This window comes from Chenopodium quinoa, unplaced genomic scaffold, assembly GCF_001683475.1.
Source record: "Chenopodium quinoa cultivar QQ74 unplaced genomic scaffold, ASM168347v1, whole genome shotgun sequence".
Taxonomy (NCBI): domain Eukaryota; kingdom Viridiplantae; phylum Streptophyta; class Magnoliopsida; order Caryophyllales; family Amaranthaceae; genus Chenopodium; species Chenopodium quinoa.
The window spans coordinates 2,267,970-2,286,731 of NW_018744151.1; the positions used below are offsets into that span (position 1 = coordinate 2,267,970).

The 18,762-nt window shown below is 32.6% G+C and overlaps 1 protein-coding gene across 1 annotated transcript; it reads right to left on the reverse strand.

Moving 5' to 3' along the window:
• Positions 1-5,276: 5,276 nt before the first annotated feature.
• Positions 5,277-5,690, reverse strand: LOC110693398. The gene has a single exon (XM_021870519.1). It carries the CDS (start codon positions 5,688-5,690, stop codon positions 5,277-5,279), a length of 414 nt encoding a protein of 137 aa, XP_021726211.1.
• Between the last annotated feature and the right edge of the window lie 13,072 nt (positions 5,691-18,762).

Consider the following 18,762-nt stretch of genomic DNA (forward strand, 5'->3'; position numbering starts at 1 on the left):
AAGAACAATGTAATATTCTCATCTTTAATAAGAAGTGAAGTTTCTTTAAAGGAAGTGATGAGGTACATGGTTGGAGATCACACTAGACTAGAGTTCCATTTTTAAATCATTCATACCATTTCTTACCTTATAAATGACTTTACACGAAACTTAGTATGAAATGGATAATGGTAAAAGGGTGAAATTTAAAGACACTAGCACTGAAGGGCTATTTAAAAATCTATTTCAATGCTTGAGAATGACATTATATGTGACAGACTGACAGGCGAGAATGTGAGATCAAACTACAAATTAATTGTATATAAACCTTTAAATTGGAATCAATTGCTAATGTTATGCATATACACACACATGTTTAATGGATGGCTCTTGGCATGTGGAAAATTAAGAAGGTTTATTCACTTGTTGTCTAATTACTATTTTGATCACATAATCAATCTTTATTAGTTAATGAATTACATGTGCAGGTGGGTTATTGATAAATTTTCTCTTAGACGAACTAAGAGCATGTTCTCATAGCTTAGACTGAATTGAACTGAACTGGGCTGAACTGAACTCAACTGAAATGAATATTTTATAAGAGAAGGAAATTAGGAGTTGAACTAAACTGAACTGAACTGAATTGAGCTGAACTGAACTTAACTGAACTGAACTAAAGTTAAAATAAACGTATGAGAATAGGCCCTAAATAGTTATATTTTTTGTCACTAGATTGATCTCACCATGCGGACGATAAGTTTATTGTTTGGATATGATGCTTTAATAATTGACATTTCTCCAAAAGTAAGAGAAAGAACGGCAATTGTACAATATCCTAAATCTATATGCTTACTATGTCAAGAGTCATTTGATATACATAAAATAATTTATTGACTTTAACTTGACAAAAATTTTATAAATAAAAATTCAAAGGTTTAAATCATAATTTATACTAATATATCATTGTGTATGAATAGACATTGTTAAAGACTACAATTTTCTATTATAATATAAATTTTATGTGTGAATGTGTCAAATAAATTTCATCAAAGCGAATAACTAGATAACATGCAAATAACACGTGTATGTTTTCTGAAAATTCAACTCACTTATTATTCACATCATCAAAATAATATAACTTTTACATTTTCACTTATAAGAAGTTAAATATAGTAATAATTATATATGCGCATTAAAAACATACAAATGTCAAATGAGGTAATTTTCATAATAAACATGGAGAAAAACAAATTTGAAATTTCAAGTCTGTAACAAAAAAATAAACACTATAGATACATTGATGTCTCAACAAATATTATACTCCATAATTCATAACCAAACTTGATAAATTCTTGGATCACTAAAATTGCTTCATTTTAAAACCATTGAGAAAAATAATGTAAGTTAGTTAAATTGTCATTGTTAATTAATTGTCGAAGGTACAAACCAAAAAGTGTGGACAAGAGGGCTAGAAAGCGAAGCTCAACTTTAAACATATACTCGTAATTTGGTTAGGCCAAACGGCTCAAACGTAACCATTCAACCCAATACTCTAATTAGTGGTAGTAGGCCTTAGTAGTAGGTCCTTTAGAATCTTACAAATAAATATACCAAGTAATTAATATTAATAATATTTTCCATACAAATATATAATAATTTAGTGGTTTGCATCTTTTAATTATTTGCCTCCCCATATTTGAAACATGAAAAGTACACAATTGTTTTTTTTAGTTTATTGAAGATAATTTTGTTTGTGGAATTGCGTTACTTTTATCTTCTCTCTCTTAACCTTCATCATTAGATGAAAATGCCAAACATAAGCAACGTAGACATTGCTCGTATAGTCATTTTAGCCTTTAAGGTGAGTTATGAAACTCTCAAACATACATTAATTAAATTAGCAAGTGTATAAACCAAGCGATGATGCTCGAAAGATGCATACGAATGATGTTCCAAAGAGGCATACGGCTGTATATGCTATTACTTTAATAGTAGTGTATAATAAAGCATGTATATGTTATTCTGTCATGACTTATAATAGTGTATAAATGAGTACTTGTCTTAATTTGGATGTGTGTTTATTCTTGAAAAACTAATTACCTTGAAAATCTTTATATATTTTAGTTCGGTTTATTTTGTGTTTGTATTACTTTTAAAATATATTGTAATTTGTATTAGTATTGCTCTTTTTAATTGAATATATGTTTTTTTTTTTGAAACAATATATGTTGTTCTTTTATATCCCCTCAAAAAAGTTTTTTTACAAAGACATAATTGTTTAAACCATAATGTTATTGAAATTATTTTGCGATAATATTTAAATTAAATTATTTTGTGGTTAAGCTAGCTAGTTAGTTGAAACTATCAACTAATAGAGCAAGAGGCAAATGGGATAAAATATATAGTTCCCCCTTTTCTTTGTATTTTCTATATGGAGTAATTATATACGAGTACATTTTATATGATATAATCTTCTAAACTACGTACTCAAAACTATATGAAATATTTGAGTGACGAAAAAGGCACTGAATAATTGAATAATTTTACTAATATACAGTTATAAACATTATAATAATTAAATATATTGACAATTTATAAAGTCAAAACAAAACTATATGAAATATTTGAGTGACCAAAAAGGCACACCAGTACACCACAACAAGCTTTTGTGGTAGGGGTTTGTGTTTGTTTCTATGACCAATTTTATTCTTCGAAGATATCCCCGAAAACCTACAATTTTTGTAACCCATTCCATATACAAGTATTATATACTTTTTTATTTTATTTGTTTGGACATACATTCAAATATTCAATATATACTTATTGTCGACTAGGACTTACAAATTACAATAGGAGGGGTCCTTGAATATTTGATCATTGTTGACATGTAATACTTGTTTGTATTATTTTGAATTACATGAATTTTTGTAATTAGTTGACTACCGATCTCTCATATATAACCCTTCTTACTTGTTCTTTGTTACATTTATGCTACATGCATAACCTTGAAATTAAGGTACATTAAATTATACCTTGAATTAGTTAGTTGCCTTCACATAAATATTATGAGAATCTCGTTATAAACTTATAATCCGATCAACATTTTATGTATGTTATGCGAGTTAGAGTACAAATGTTTTTTTGAGTTTATATTGGCTTATTTCATTTAGATTTGGGAATACTATATATATAAACTCCATGGTTTCACTAACCCCTATTTAGAATTATTGAAATTTTTTTTTTTTTTTTGACATTTTTGATACTAAATAGAGAAAGATTATTTTAGGCGAATAAAATACTAGAAACATAAAATGCATTTATGGAAGCAAACCTCTTACAAGTAAAATCATGTGTACTCTTATGATGAGTCATAATCTACTCAAAAATAAGCAAATATGAGTTGAAACAATTGGCATACAACCTCAAATAAAAAGGCTTGTTGATCAAATTAAAATAAAACAAGTCACTATCATTCATGGTAAGGTGATTCAATCTTCAATAATACGTTTCGGTAGCTCTCATACCCGATTTTGTTTTTGCTTTATTGGTTAATTAAGTTTTTAATTGTTCGATCACTTAATTTTTTTTTAATTGTTTTTTAATGTGCAACCAAAATGGCCTAATTTGTATTGAGAGTAGAAACATCGCTTTCTTCAACGGATTAATATTTGATTCTTTCTCTTTTGCCTCTTCAATCATCGTAGTACTACTTTTGGATTATTAAAGTTACAAACTAACTGTTATGGATTATAATGGCTCTAATACTTCTTTCATCATAAAATAATTGACAATCATTATACCCTCTAATTTTAGAAATTTCAACTCTTTTTACCATCTTAGATGTTACTTCATCAACAAAAACATAGAAAATACTCGAAATTACAATAACATTTGTATAATAGAGATGTAAAAATAGTAATAAAGACTTTTTTTTTTTTTTTTTTTTTTACGGGAGTAATAAAGACACAACTAAAGTTAGAATTCTCAAACAAACAATCCAATTTAGAGTATGTTCTGTTCACATTATTTTTATTTAACTAAAGTTTAATAGTTCAATTAAGTTTTGATAAGTTAAGTAATCTTCGATTCAAGAAAATAAGTTTTAATAAAAGGGCTACCCACATTCAAATTACAACTAAATAAAGTTTTAATAAGGTCATTTAAATAGGTAAAAATTGGGCTACTAGTTTACACCCTTAATGTATTTTTTTATGATGAAAATATTGGATTTCAACTTCTTTTTTTCCCCCCCTTCAAAACTATCATTTTAATAGTTCAATTGTAACTTTATTTTGACTTACTAACTTAATTAACAAGTGAATAAAAAAAAATAAAAATAAAAAGTGTCACTAAGGGTTTGTTCAGTTCAGCTTAATTTCAGTTTAGTTCAGTTCAGCTCCTAATTTTCTTCTCTCATAAAATATTCATTTCAGCTATATTCAATCCAGTTCAGTTCCAATCAGTTTAGTTCGGTTCAGCTCAATTCAATAATTGTGAACAAGCGCTTAGAACTAGGGTCTGTTCTCATTGACTGAAATGAGTTGAACTGAACTGAAATAAATATTTATGAGAGAAGGAAATTAGAAGCTAAATTGAATTGAAATTAACTAAACTGAACTGAACTGAACTGAACTTATTAGAGTTGAACTGAATTGGAAATAATCTAATGAGAACATGTGCTTAATCCTCCCTATTAATTAAATTTACGTGCCAAAAACAACGTTGGTATAGGGCTTGTTCTCTTACGTTGAAATTCAGTTCAGTTCAGCTCAGTTCAGTTCAGTTCAGCTCCTAATTTCCTTCTCTTATAAAATATTTATTTTAGTTCAGTTCAGCTCAGTTCAGTTCAGTTCAATTCAGTCAATGATAACAGGCCCTAAACTGCACTCTCAATTTTAAGCCCGATTTGTTCATTTCTTAGCAACAATTATAAACAAAGTACAACACATGTGAATATGTGATCCATGTGTTCCGCCGAAAGTTCTACCATTTGTACCATATCTTCACATTGTAATTGTTGCCTAGAATCCAACATTATAATGACGAGACATCTATCAAAATTGTATGTAAAATATCATATCTGGTTTCTCCCTCACATAATCACCATTCATTATAACGTATGTAAAAACTCTTGAATGAATTGTCAGAAATTTATAATTAGCCTACTTTCTAAGAAAATGATACTTTCTCCTTGTATTAGTTGGCATGTTTTAATTTTGAAATCATGTTAGATTTGTTTCAATACACTTGTATATTTTTTTTTTTTTGAAGGAAAGATAGAGCTTTTATTACTTAATTTAAAGCAAATCCATTTCCGCCAGAGACAAGATGCCTTGGGGAAAGGAGGATAAACGTACAAGTTCCACATTCTCACCCGTTTCCCATCGAGCTATGAGATGAGCCATGGTATTACATGAACGTTTAATATGTGAAAAAGTACAAAACTCAAACTTAGCTCTATCAATACAAATATCATCATAAACTGAATATATGGGTGAACGACCATGCTCCTTCGAATTCACTGCCTTTATCACATTGATAGCATCCGATTCCACCATAATTCGGGAATACCCCAGTCTATGAGCCAGCATTATAGCATAGCGCACTGCCATGGCTTCTACCACTTCCGGAGCTGCGATTGCAGCCTTTCTCTTCGCTGCAGCCACAATTCTACCCTCGGCATCCCTACAAACCACCCCAAGCCCAGCCATACCAACACTAGGTACATGTGCATCGACATTAATTTTAATGGTACCTGTTGGGGGGCAGCTCCAGCTCGCAATGCTACTCAGTGTACCCGCATTTGAGACTCTATGAAACACACACTTTGCATAGGAATGGTAATCATGAACCATTCTACAATACCCAGCCGCAAGGAGCACCACATTTGGTCTTTCATTCTCAAATATGATGAGATTCCTACATCGCCAAGCAGCCCACAATAATGCCGCCATCGAACTAAGAGTCTCCCCGTCAAACTTTCTATATAGCCATGCCCATACCGCAGCGAAGGAGTGATTAGGGAGCATCTGTCAAGTTTGATTTTAGCTCACTATGCTCCCAAATGGCAGCAGCCGCATCACATTCCACCAAGGCGTGCCAAATTGTCTCGACATGGTGACCACAAATCTGGCAGGAGGCTTCATTAATTATGTGACGTTGCACAAGTCGACTCTTGACAGCAAGATTACCCTTCACAGCATTCCATAGAAAATGCAGGAGCTTTGGTGGCCCCCGGGTTCTCCAAACCATTTTCCAGACTTCATCCTCGGGCATCCCGGCTAGCTCACTCCCTTCACCACCTTTTGCCAGCCAGTACCCCGAGCGCACCGAGTATAGACCCGCCTTTGCTTGCCACCAAAATACACCATCCCCTTGTCTGGAGAAAGGCAGGGGTGTTGCAAGAATTTTTGCCCGAATATCCTCTCCCACCAAAGAACACACCTTGGCAGGATCCCACTCACGGCCACCATCCAGAAATAGCTCACGCACCAACATATTCTCATCAGCACCCATAGGCATTGTCAGCATCAAAGGCTTCCCCTCTTGCATTACCCACGGATCCTTCCAAGTCCGAATGCTATTCCCATCACCAACTCTCCATGCTAGTCCATCTCGCAATAAACCCTTTGCACCCCACATACTTCTCCAAGTATAACTTGGATCATAACCCCTAAGGGCTTCAATAACGTTCGAATTCTTAAAATAGCGAGCTTTAAGAATTTTGTGGAGCAATGTAGAGTCGTTTGTGAGTAGACTCCAATTTTGTTTTGCAAGGAGCGCTTGGTTGAAGCATTTGAGATCCCGAAAACCCATCCCACCTTTTGCCTTTGGCATACACAATTTTTCCCATCCTTGCCAGTGAAGTTTTCTCTCATTTTCTCTACCAAAATCGGCATAATAAGGTGTGAATCTCATCAATCAAACCATCCGGGATCTTAAAAACACTCATCATGTATGTTGGGATAGCTTGAGCAACGACCTTAATCAACACTTCCTTTCCCGGCTTTGAGAGTAGTCGTTCCTTCCACCCATTCAATTTCTTCCATATTCTTTCCTTCAAACAAGCAAAAATTGCCTTTTTTATTTACCTATCATAGTTGGTAAACCTAAATACTTCTCATGTCTCTCCACTTCACGAACGCCCAAGGTGTCAATAATATCCTTCCTCCTTTCGCAGTGACAGATTTGCTAAATGCAACCTCCGTCTTACTCAAATTAACTTTCTGACCAGATGCTCTCTCATATGAACTGATAATATCAGCTATTTTCGAACATTCCTGCAGAGTAGCTTTTGCAAAGAGAATACTATCATCGGCAAAAAATAAGTGAGATACTCTCGGGGCAGAGTAGCTTACTCTAGCCCCGCTAATTTTCTTCTCCCGTGCTGCTTTCGTTATCATCCCTGAAAAAGCATCAGCACACAATAGAAACAAATATGGCGAATTGGATCCCCTTGACGAAGACCTCTAGACGGAATCACAGAGCCCGAAATTTCACCATTCACCTTGAAAGAAAAAGAGGCACTCGAAAGACAATCCATCACTTTCCGAATCCAACCATTGTAGAACCCCATCTTATTCATAACTCTCTCTAGAAAACACCATTCAACACGATCATAAGCTTTTGTCATATCAAGCTTAAGAGCCACCGTACCATCTCTCCCTTCCCCCCTTCTCTTCATCGAGTGAAAAATCTCAAAAGCAATAAGGGCATTATCAGTAATCAAGCGACCCGGGATAAAAGCACTCTGGTTAACAGAAATAATATCATTGAGGAAAGGCTTTAGCTTATTTGCTAAAGTCTTTGATATTATTTTGTATATTTCAATACACTTGTATATTATTTAATTAAATACAAAGTTTAAACATTTATACTGTGCACTATTTTCATAATGATAAAAAAATTTTGATGTTGAATTTCTCAAGTTAAAATAACTTGAGTCGTCAACAATTCTAATAGCATCCATTGGTATTAAATTGTATTCGAGTAGCACCAATAAAATTTAAAGTCTAATTTCTACATATGTTGATACTAATGAAGAAGTATTTTGCTACTAATAGAGAAACCAATTATGCACGCACAACTTAATACTCCATACTTCATATATACAAGCTAAGTGTTAGGAGAGAAGTATTTTTTTTTTTTTTTCTAAGTGTTACAAGAGTAGTTAATGACTCAAGTTTTTAGTGATTGAGAAATCCAAATCCTCCTAGAAATAGAATGTCAAAATGAATTAAATTCAAACATGAACCACCAAATTAAAGTGTTAATAATAAAAAGTACTCCACCTCGTAATAAATATAGAAGTAATATGACTAATATCTGAAATTTTTAAATTTGCCCTTTTTATCAAATAGTGAAGTTTTAAAACAGTACTTTGTATTTGAAAGTTACACTTCAAATTCATGAACTTAGTGGTTTTTAGAAGGGATCTTTTTCTTTATTTATACTCAATTTTAGATCACTTTAATTAAGGAATCACTTTTCAAGATAATAAAGAGTTATCCCATAATTTTTATTTAAAACATGATTTGCGTGTGAAAAACACAATATAATCATTAATGGAAGGAGGATCATTCTCTCTCTCTCTCAAAAAAAAAAAAAAAAAGGGGGGGGGGGGGGGAGGAGGATTATAAGGCTTTGTTGTCCAATAATGTAGCTGTTGGAGTAATTTGGTCCGTTACAACTATCAAATTACTGTGTATATAATCATTTAAAATTAGCTTATTAATGAAGGAATTTGTCACTTTGACATCCTTTTCCAAGATCATGATTCATGAACCTTGAAAAAAATATTAGATCCAGTAATCTAGTACGGAGTATATGCAATGAGTATATATCATATAAGACTAATCCAAGACCAAAGTGCATGCTTAATTATTTTTGTGTAACTAAAAATCATGCACTCCTTATTTTAAAATAAATAAATAAATAAAAAAATAAATAAAAATATAAATAAAAATCATGCACTCTCTGAGGACTAAGGTGGAGGGATTATATGTTCATACTCTATCCTATCAAAGATATGGATTATATGTTCATACTCTATCCTATCAAAGATATAATCGTTTTGACTACGCTGTATAGAATTCAATACATACAGTTGGAGAAGTGTTCAGTAAATAATTTCACCTTAATCAAGCCTCATTCCTTGTTTCACATCTATTACTCTATAGTCTATTCAAAATAAGAGTTTGTTTTTTGTTTGTTTGTTTTAAAGAAATTTGTCTTCCAAAACTTACCTTTTTAATTATCAATAATTTATAAAACAGAGTTGCATGACCCGGGTTTAATCTAGTTTTCATACATGTATTATATATTACTTACTCAATGTACACATGTTTCACCTTAGTTGTGCTTCTCTTCCGGCTGTGCCAAGAAGGAGGAGAAAGTGAGAAGGTTCTAAGTTTATATCGCCTTTTATTAGCGATTGTCATACGAAAGGACAGAGTTAGAATATTGTTGTGATTTTGCTTAAAGTTTCTCATGGACGATGATATATAAAAATCACCTATGATTTGTAAATCATGGATTATACTCAATAATAATAAAAATTGTCCAACGATGAGATCTTGGTCATAAGTTTAAATCTCTCCACCTCCATATGTAATTCACTAATTTGTATTGCCGTATTCACATTATTAAAAAAAAAAAATAATAAAAAAAAAAAAAAAAAAAAAAACCCTATATTGCTGTTGGGACATTATTAATTGTAGTAAACATTTAATGATACCTTTATTTTCTTAAAATCAATTTCTATGCAACCTCTCAGTTAATATGGGAGTATAAGTTAATGTCTAAAATGGTTAGTAGTAAATGTTTAGGCCCATCGAGCTATGGGTTTTTCTTAGTTGGTACTTGGTTATTGGCATTAAGATTCTCCTAAAGTCCAGACCCAAAATTTGAGTAAAATCTGTATTTGGTTATTGGCATTAAGGGTTGGAGAATTGATCCTTGTTTAGCTTTGATTCAAGTTTCTAGATTCTTACGGTTAAATTCCCGACAAAATAGGGAGAAGAGAGAATGGAATGACTTGATTATTATTTAAGAACAGGTTGAGTATTTATACAAAACCTAAGCTCATAAGATAGAAAACAATCTTCCTAAAAGATATACGTCTAATCATAAACCCTAAAGATATATTCTCAAAATAATATCTTAACATAAAATAAACCTAAATATATTATTCTCTTAAATGATATTTACGGAAAATATATCACACATATATTTTCCGATATCTCATATGTCTAACAATTCCAGAAAGTCTAATAATGCATAGGTGTTCTATGAGGCGCTACGTTTGGCAAAAATTTACATACCTCACTATCTTTCTTTTACAATTTTTTAATATTTTAATTAACACACTTACCTCTTATTTTATTTAAATCAATTAAATTGCCAAAAATTATGTATCGGTTAAACTGTAATACTTAAAAAACACGGAGGGAGCAATATGATATTGTAGGTCTAAATATTTTAGTATTTTACTTCTACGATCGTATTTAAAATTTAGTGATATGATATGATAAGATGAAAATAGATAAAAATATTATTAAAAATAAAAATAAAATAGATAGATAAAAATAAAATAAAATAAGAATTAAAATAGCATTATCATAGATTTTTTTTTTTTAAAAAAGCATTAAGATAAACACAGTATTTCTTTAAAAAAAAATAATAATAAATAAATAAAAGATAAACAGAGTATATATGTAAGTATCCTAATCTTCCTTGTTTATGGTTGTTAAACACGCTTGATAGGCATGTGAATATATATGGTAGGTTTAGAAGTTTTCCTAGTTATGTTATAGTTAGCACTGTCAAAACGGTTTGACAGTTCGGTTTTGGTTCGGTTTGAAATCGGTTCGGTTTGAAATCGGGTCGAATGTCTTACGGGTCGGTTTCGGTTCGGTTTAAATAATTATCGGTTCGGTTCGGTTTCGGTTTATTCTTGAACGGTTTAAATTCGGTTCGGGTTCTAAACGGTTCGGTTAGTAAACGGTTCGGTGCAAACGGGTTGCGGTTTGTTAACGGTTCGGTGTAAACGGTTTTTAACCCGGTTTAAATTCGGTTCGGGTTGTAAACGGTCCGGGTTGTAAACGGTCCGGGTAGTAAACGGTTCGGTGCAGACGGGTTGCGGTTTGATAACGGTTCGGTGTAAACGGTTTTTATCCCGGTTTAAATTCGGTTCGGGTTGTAAACGGTCCGGGTTGTAAACAGTCCGGGTAGTAAACGGTTCGGTGCAGACAGGTTGCGGTTTGTTAACGGTTCGGTGTAAACGGTTTTTATCCCGGTTCAAACAGTTTCGGTTTAGAAACGATTCGGTTCTTTTTTGGTTCAGTTTCATTTTAGTTCGGTTTATAACTGGTTCGGTTCGTTAACGGGTTCGGTTCTTCTACGATTTAACATTACTTGGATAGGTTTTATTTCAGCTTTACTAAATTACAGTTCGAGTCTGGTTTTGATTCAAAAAACCGGTTTTTTATCGAGTCGTTTGGATTTGGGCAATCAAACAGTTTTGGTTTGAAATTTTATACTACTTTCTAACTTTTTGCTAGTTAACAAGTTTTATATCAAGTCGAGACTTCATCACTTCATATTGAGGCATCATATTATATGCAAATTCTCATTAATTTTATAAATACATATCATGTTATGTATTTAGTTTAGCCATACTGATCTTACTAGTTTATTAGGAAGTAGATTATAAAAGTTTAGTGCATTAATGTATTATTGTTTTACTATCAGATTATTATCTGCTTCTTATTTGATCATTTAGTTAATTAATAATGTCATAATCATGATTTGATGAGTAATTGTGACATCGAAATTTTCAATTTGGTATTCGATACTTAATTAGTCAACAAGACTGATAATTAAGACTTGTTTATCATTATATATTTGCATAAAGTTATATATTACAAAGTAGTTTGATTTGTATAATCAAAGAACACATTAATGAAGAAGAAGGTAATATTGACTCTTTCAACCGATTATACATATTAACATATAAATAACATATAACCATCTCATATTCTCATAGTTAAATATTATTAGTATAAAGGGATGAGAATCATAAGATTATTATATTTTTCTATATCCTTTATTGGTTTACCCCTAAGGCTTATGTCACTAATTACTAATTAGTAATTAGTAATTACTTAATTAGACTAACAAGTTAATAAGAAAGAGTAGCGTTTAACTTGAGTCTAATAGATCAAATACTGAAATGGTATTAGTATATTACCTAGTAGGATAGTCTAGTACACTGCTAATCTGTTATGCAACTATGCTAAATTGACAATTGCTGATATAGTCATATTAGTCAATCACTCATGTAGTCATAACTCATATCTAAATAAGTAATTTGTATTTATGTACTAATCTACTAGTCAATTATACAATTTATAAGTTTACACGATTACAAGTGTATTTGCTTATAGGTACAACTAAACTGATATAAAATAACCATATAACTAATCCGTAGTACTTCTTACTCTCTAAGATATATGACGTCATTATATTATTAAACAGTGTTCGATTTTTTATTAATCGCAACGCTAGACATTTACACGCTAACCGATTCACATTTTATAATTTAAAGAACTTAATATTTTAATGTGTGTGTTAAAAAAAATTATAAAAGCTGATATTATGAAGGCATATTTCGTTTTATCGGGATTCGAGAAATGTAATTAGTTTTTTTTTGAAGCCATGTAATTAATTAATTGTATAAAATTTCGTTTAATGTTATTAAAATAAAATTAAAAATTTTGATTTTTACAAAGTGGAAAATTGATTTCATTTTTTTGGTTGACAATTTCATCAAAATATGAAAGGTGGGAAATTTCCCTCCAAAACTAAAAGGAAAAACAAATTTTAAATTTAGAATTTAGATATTTTGGTTGTTAAATAATTAAATAATATATTGCAAAAGAGGAAAAAAAAAAAAAAAAACAGTGGTGAAACGTGAATTGAATTAGCCTGGTTAGGTCATCTCCTCTTCATTCATCATCTTCAATTCGCCGTTTTGCTCCACATCAAACACTGATTCTTCGGTTCTTCTTCTTCATCCTCAAGCGCTGAATCCTTACTCACTCTGAAGTTCTCCAGTTCTCCATCTTCAATTCTTCCTCTCCTTCAAGCCGTCACAGCTCAAGGTAATTTTCAGTTAATTTTTTTTTTTATTTCGGTTTTTTTTTTCGATCTCGAGTTCTCCATTGTCGTTTTTTTTTGTTCGATCTCCAGTTCTCCATCTTCAATTCTTCTTCTCCTTCAAGCCGTCACAGCTCCAGGTAATTTTCACTTAATTTTTTTTTGTTTTTATTTCGGTTTTTTGTTCGATCTCAATTTCTCCAAATGTAATTAGTTTTTTTTTCGATTTCCAGTTCTCCATCTTCAATTCTTCTTCTCCTTCAAGCCGTCACAGCTCAAGGTAATTTTTCAGTTAATTTTTTTTTTATTTCGGTTTATTTTCGATCTCGAGTTCTCTATTGTCGTTTTTTTTGTTCGATCTCCAGTTCTCCATCTTCAATTCTTCTTCTCCTTCAAGCCGTCACAGCTCCAGGTAATTTTCACTTAATTGTTTTGTTTTTGTTTTTTGTTGTTCATATAATTCCTGAACTATAGACCAGGATGGCATATACTAATCACCCTCTATTATGAATATCTAAGGGACAGTGGGAGACAAATCTTGTGGTTATAAAAGCATTAGAATTTTTGTATGGTAGGGAACCCAATAAATCATTACACTATTTCAGTTTAAAATATCATTCTAATGTTATGATCAGGTATAAACACTAAAGAATTTTTGTGTGCTAATTATAGTTTAATGCAAGTTGGTTTGTTTCCAATAGAAAGAGAATCTTGTCATTTTAATCCATTGTTTTGACTTATTGAAGTAAATTAGATAAAGCAACTACTACTAATTTTAGTAATTTATAAATCTGGTAGTGTATCACTACTAAATAGTATGATTGGTTGGAAATTTTAGTGTGAAATAGTCAACACTAATTTGGTTCAGATTAGCTGGTTTAGTTTTGGGTGCATGGTATTAAATATTAATGGTTAATTAATAGAGTTATTTTAAGTTACAGTATATGTGAAAGTAATTTGCTTGCCAATTGATTTTAGTAATAGTGCCTTATTGGCTAACTTAACAGTTGTACTTTGTCTTCTTGGGGCATATTTGGATTTAGGCTGTTGTGTTTCTGTTTTTTCAGCAATGGAGCAAGAGTTTATCGGTTTTGATGAGGATTCTACTATTCAGAATCAAGATTCTACTCAACATACCACTAGTGGTAGTAAGCGTGGACGAACATCAGATGTTTGGAGGTATTACACCTTTTTTGATAAGATGGTTGGTCTTGCGCCGATAAAATATGCTCGATGCAATGTTTGCGGTAATGAATATAAAACACCAGGTAAGGCTGGTACTTCAACTTGTAAAGCTCATACTAAGACATGCATGGGTAAAAATCCACACCATCCAGGAAATCATGAAATTGGTGTTGAGCTCCCGTTTAATCAAACTCGTCATTTACAATTGCTTGCTAGAGCTATAATTTTGCATTCTTATCCTTTAAGTATTGTGGAGCATCATGGCCTTAGGGAAGTTTTTACGAATCTGAATCCCAACGTGAACCATGTGTGTAGAAACACTATTTTGAAATATTGTATTGCTGAGCATGATAAGTTTAAGTCTTTGTTGTTGCAATCTTTATCTGGAATTGAAGGTAGAGTTAGCTTCACTTGTGACTTGTGGACAGCATGCACTAATCGAGGTTATCTCACTTTAACGGCACATTATGTTGATAAAGATTGGTGTCTTAGGTCTAAAATTCTGAATTTTCGTTATTGTGGTCCTCCTCATACTGGTGTTGAGGTAGAAAAATTTGTGTTAAAACTTATTGGGGAGTGGAACCTTCAGGGTAAAGCTTTTGCAATGACTGTTGATAATGCTCGATCCATGGATGTTATGGTTAACCTTTTGAAGAAAGATTTAATGTTGACTTCTCCTCTTCCTTGTAATGGTAAATTTTTTCATATTCGATGTTCAGCTCATGTCTTGAACATTATTGTTCAAAGAGGTTTAAAAGAAGTTGATAGTAGTGTTCAAAAATTGCGTGAGGTTTGTAAATATATTGATTCTTCAGACTCTAGACTCACTCAATTTGAGCATGCTCTTCATGAGGTTAACTGTGTGTTTAATGGAAAGTTACGTCTTGATGTTGTGACTCGTTGGAATGCCACCTATACGATGCTCCGAAAAGCTTTAGAAGCAAAGGAAGCCTTGAAATTGGTTATCGATAGGTTTATGGGTTATGAATTCAAACTTTCGGATGATGAATGGGATACCCTTACTAAAATATGTAATTTCTTAAAGCCATTTTATGAAATCACTGTGTTATTTTCTGGTTCAGAATATCCTACTGCAAATTTGTATTTCGCTAGTGTTTTAAAAATTGAGCACACAATAAGTAAAGCGCATATAGACCCTAAACTTGCACCCATGGCAAAAGTTATGCTTGAAAAGTTTGAGGGATATTGGGATGAATATAGTTTGATCCTTTCAATTGCTATTGTTCTTGATCCACGCTATAAGCTTGTTCGAGTGACGAAGATGTTAAAAGTGCTTTATGTTGATGAGGCATGTGTTGAAAAGGCGAAGGTAATTAAAGATGCTCTTTTGGAGTTGTACAACTTTTATTATTCTATGTCTTTCGGTGTTACATCAAGTACAATTGTTCCACCCTCCATCCCAGCTGTTATCGATAAATCAAATAGTCACTTGGATGATGACATATTCAAGGTAATCAATTTCTGTTTATTGTGGTTTACAAAATTAATAATTGTATGTTTTAATTTTTATTATTTAATAAAGCATTTTGTTTGAACTTTTCTAGTATGTTGATGATGATGATGATGAGGATGGCCCATCAAATCGGCCATCGATGGAGATTGATTCTTATTTGTGTACTCCTCGGCAACCAATTTATGAAGGGCAGAAATATGATGTTCTCAAGTATTGGGAATCTCAAATTAGTGTGTACCCCATATTAGCTGTTATGGCTAGGGATGTTTTGGCCATTCCTATTACATCGGTAGCCTCTGAGTCTTCTTTTAGCATGGGTGGTCGTATTTTAAACAAGTATAGGAGTGCGCTTTTGCCTAAGAATGTTGAGGCGTTGGTTACAACACAAAATTGGTTACGTGGTTATGATTGTGATATTGAAGAAGACGTCCTTGACATTGGTAAAGAAGTGATAGATGAAAGTTTTGCATCTAGTTAAGATATGGAATTGTGGTTCAGGCTTTTGCTAAAATGTTTTAATCTCATAGAACAAATATTAATAGTTTTAATCACATTACATTATTGATATTTTGTTCCTTATTTGTCTTGAATTATTGGTTATTATTTTTGTTGTAGTTATATAATTCTACTGTAATGAGAGTCATCAAACTAAAAAAAAGTAGTAACGATTTGCTTGACAAATATTAAGAGCATTCTCACTGGCAACACAGGAACTGATAAAAGAAAGTAGAAGTTAATAGCCCGTTTCACTTTTATCTTGACCCTGACTTGACCTTTACCCGCAACGTACTCGCCCCGCTAATGACCCGCATTGACCCGCCCAATAACCACTCCTAGTAGTAAGTGGTTTGTAAATGGTTTGATTTATAAGCGATTCGGTTCATAAACATTTTGGTTTATAAGCGGTTCGGTTTATAAACGGTTCGGTTAATAATCAGTTCGGTTTATAAACGGTTCGGTTTATAAACAGTTCGGTTTATAATCAGTTCGGTTTATAAACGGTTCGGTTTATAAACGGTTCGGTTTATAACGGTTTTTATGGCAGTTCAAACGGTTTCGGGTTAGAAACGGTTCGGTTCATTTTCGGTTCGGTTTCCTTTCAGTTCGGTTTAGATTTTGGTTCGGTTCTTAAACGGTTTAACGTTACTCGAATCGGTTCGGTTTCGGGTTCACTAAAATGCGGTTCGGGTCGGTTTTCGGTTTAAAAAAAGCGGTTTCTAAACGGTTCGGTTCTCATTCGGATCGGTTTGAATCGGTTCGGTTTCCCCGGTTCGGTTCGGTTTTTGACAGGACTAGTTATAGTAATGTGTATTCAATGTATTATAAATACAACAATTTAATTTAATTCCAATTTACAAACACTAACCACTTAATTCCTTGTCTAATTTGTAGAGAATACAGAGCAAAAAGGTGTTGAATGAGATGCTAAACACGATACGACGAAACCCCGAGCTGGGCGCTGTCCGTGATGAAGAGCATTACGAGAAGATGCTGGCTGACGACAGGATTTTCAAATCAATGAAAGGATGTTTCGAAAGCACTTAGACAAGGAAAAAGGCGATGATCAACTTGATTCTTTTAAAGACATTGCGCTCATTGAAATTCCAAAAGAGACTTGTAGGGAGCGCGTTAAGAACAGGCAAGAATTCGAGCACGAAATACCTATAGATATACTAAGGGACGAAATATTGCCAAGGCTACCGGTGAAATCCCTACTTAAATTTAGGCTAAATCCAAATATTCGTAAAACCCCTCATCTACTGGACATCCAATAGGTTTATTTTGTGTATGGATTTTGGATAAAGATAGCAATAAGAAGCCGTCGTGGAGGCAATGCCTTTCAAGAAACTCAACTAGTACTGAGGATTTATTATATGAAATTTCCTGTTGGTCGGATTTGTTGGATATACATTCAAAGATTTTCTATAATGAGAAGATCATTGGAAAGATTTATGGATGTGAACTTTACAAACATTTAAATGTTTTGGGATAGTAATGATTATATGTTTGTCTAATGTATCTAGTTAGTAGTTTAGAAAAGTACAAAGATCAAACTAGCTAACTCTCACTTGATTCCCTAGCAATCGATTCCTGTCAGTACTAACAAGTAACAACTTGTTGATTAGAATGTAACTCTGATATCAATATGTTTCTTATATGCCATCTAAGTTGCAATTCTAGTATATCATAAGACTAATCCAAGACCAAAGTGCATGCTTAATTATATAATGTGTAAGTGAAAAATCATGGCCTCCTTGAGGACGGAGGTGGAGGGATTACATATGTTGCCAACTTGATAGTGTCTATCTGATCAAAGATATTGTTGTGCTTTTGCTTAAAGATTCTCATAAACGATTGTATATAGAATCACGTATGATTTGTGAATTGTGATTTATATTCAATAACAATAAAAAGCGTCCAATTGATTCGGGTTTTGAACTTTTGGTATATTTTGACAAAAAAAAAAAAAATCTCAATTTGGCTACCGATGAAAACTTATGTTAATATATGTAAAATATAACACCAGTGACCTAAAAACTGTTAGTAATTTTTTACTATGTAAATTTTTTTTTTTTTGGTCTAAAAAAACAACATAGGTGTTGATTAGGGGATTTTTCCCACCAATCACCATCTGACAAGTGGACCAATCAGGTTCCGCCATGTGTCCGTCACATGGGCCAATAGGAGCCTGCCACGTGTCAAGCAATGATCCGTCCACTATGGACCAATTACGACATGACACGTGTCCTTCCCATACCACCTGGGATAACCGGTCATCTAGGCCCAACTTCCGAGGGAAGCCCAATCAGCCCAAGGTTAACCTAAACCTAGATTGGCACGTTTCCCGAGGTTATAAATACCTCCCTTAATCCTCATTAAGGGGGACGACGCAAAACAGGACGCAGATTACACACCATAAACACTCTCACCTAGAGAGACCCAATCACCTTTAATTTCCGCATTAA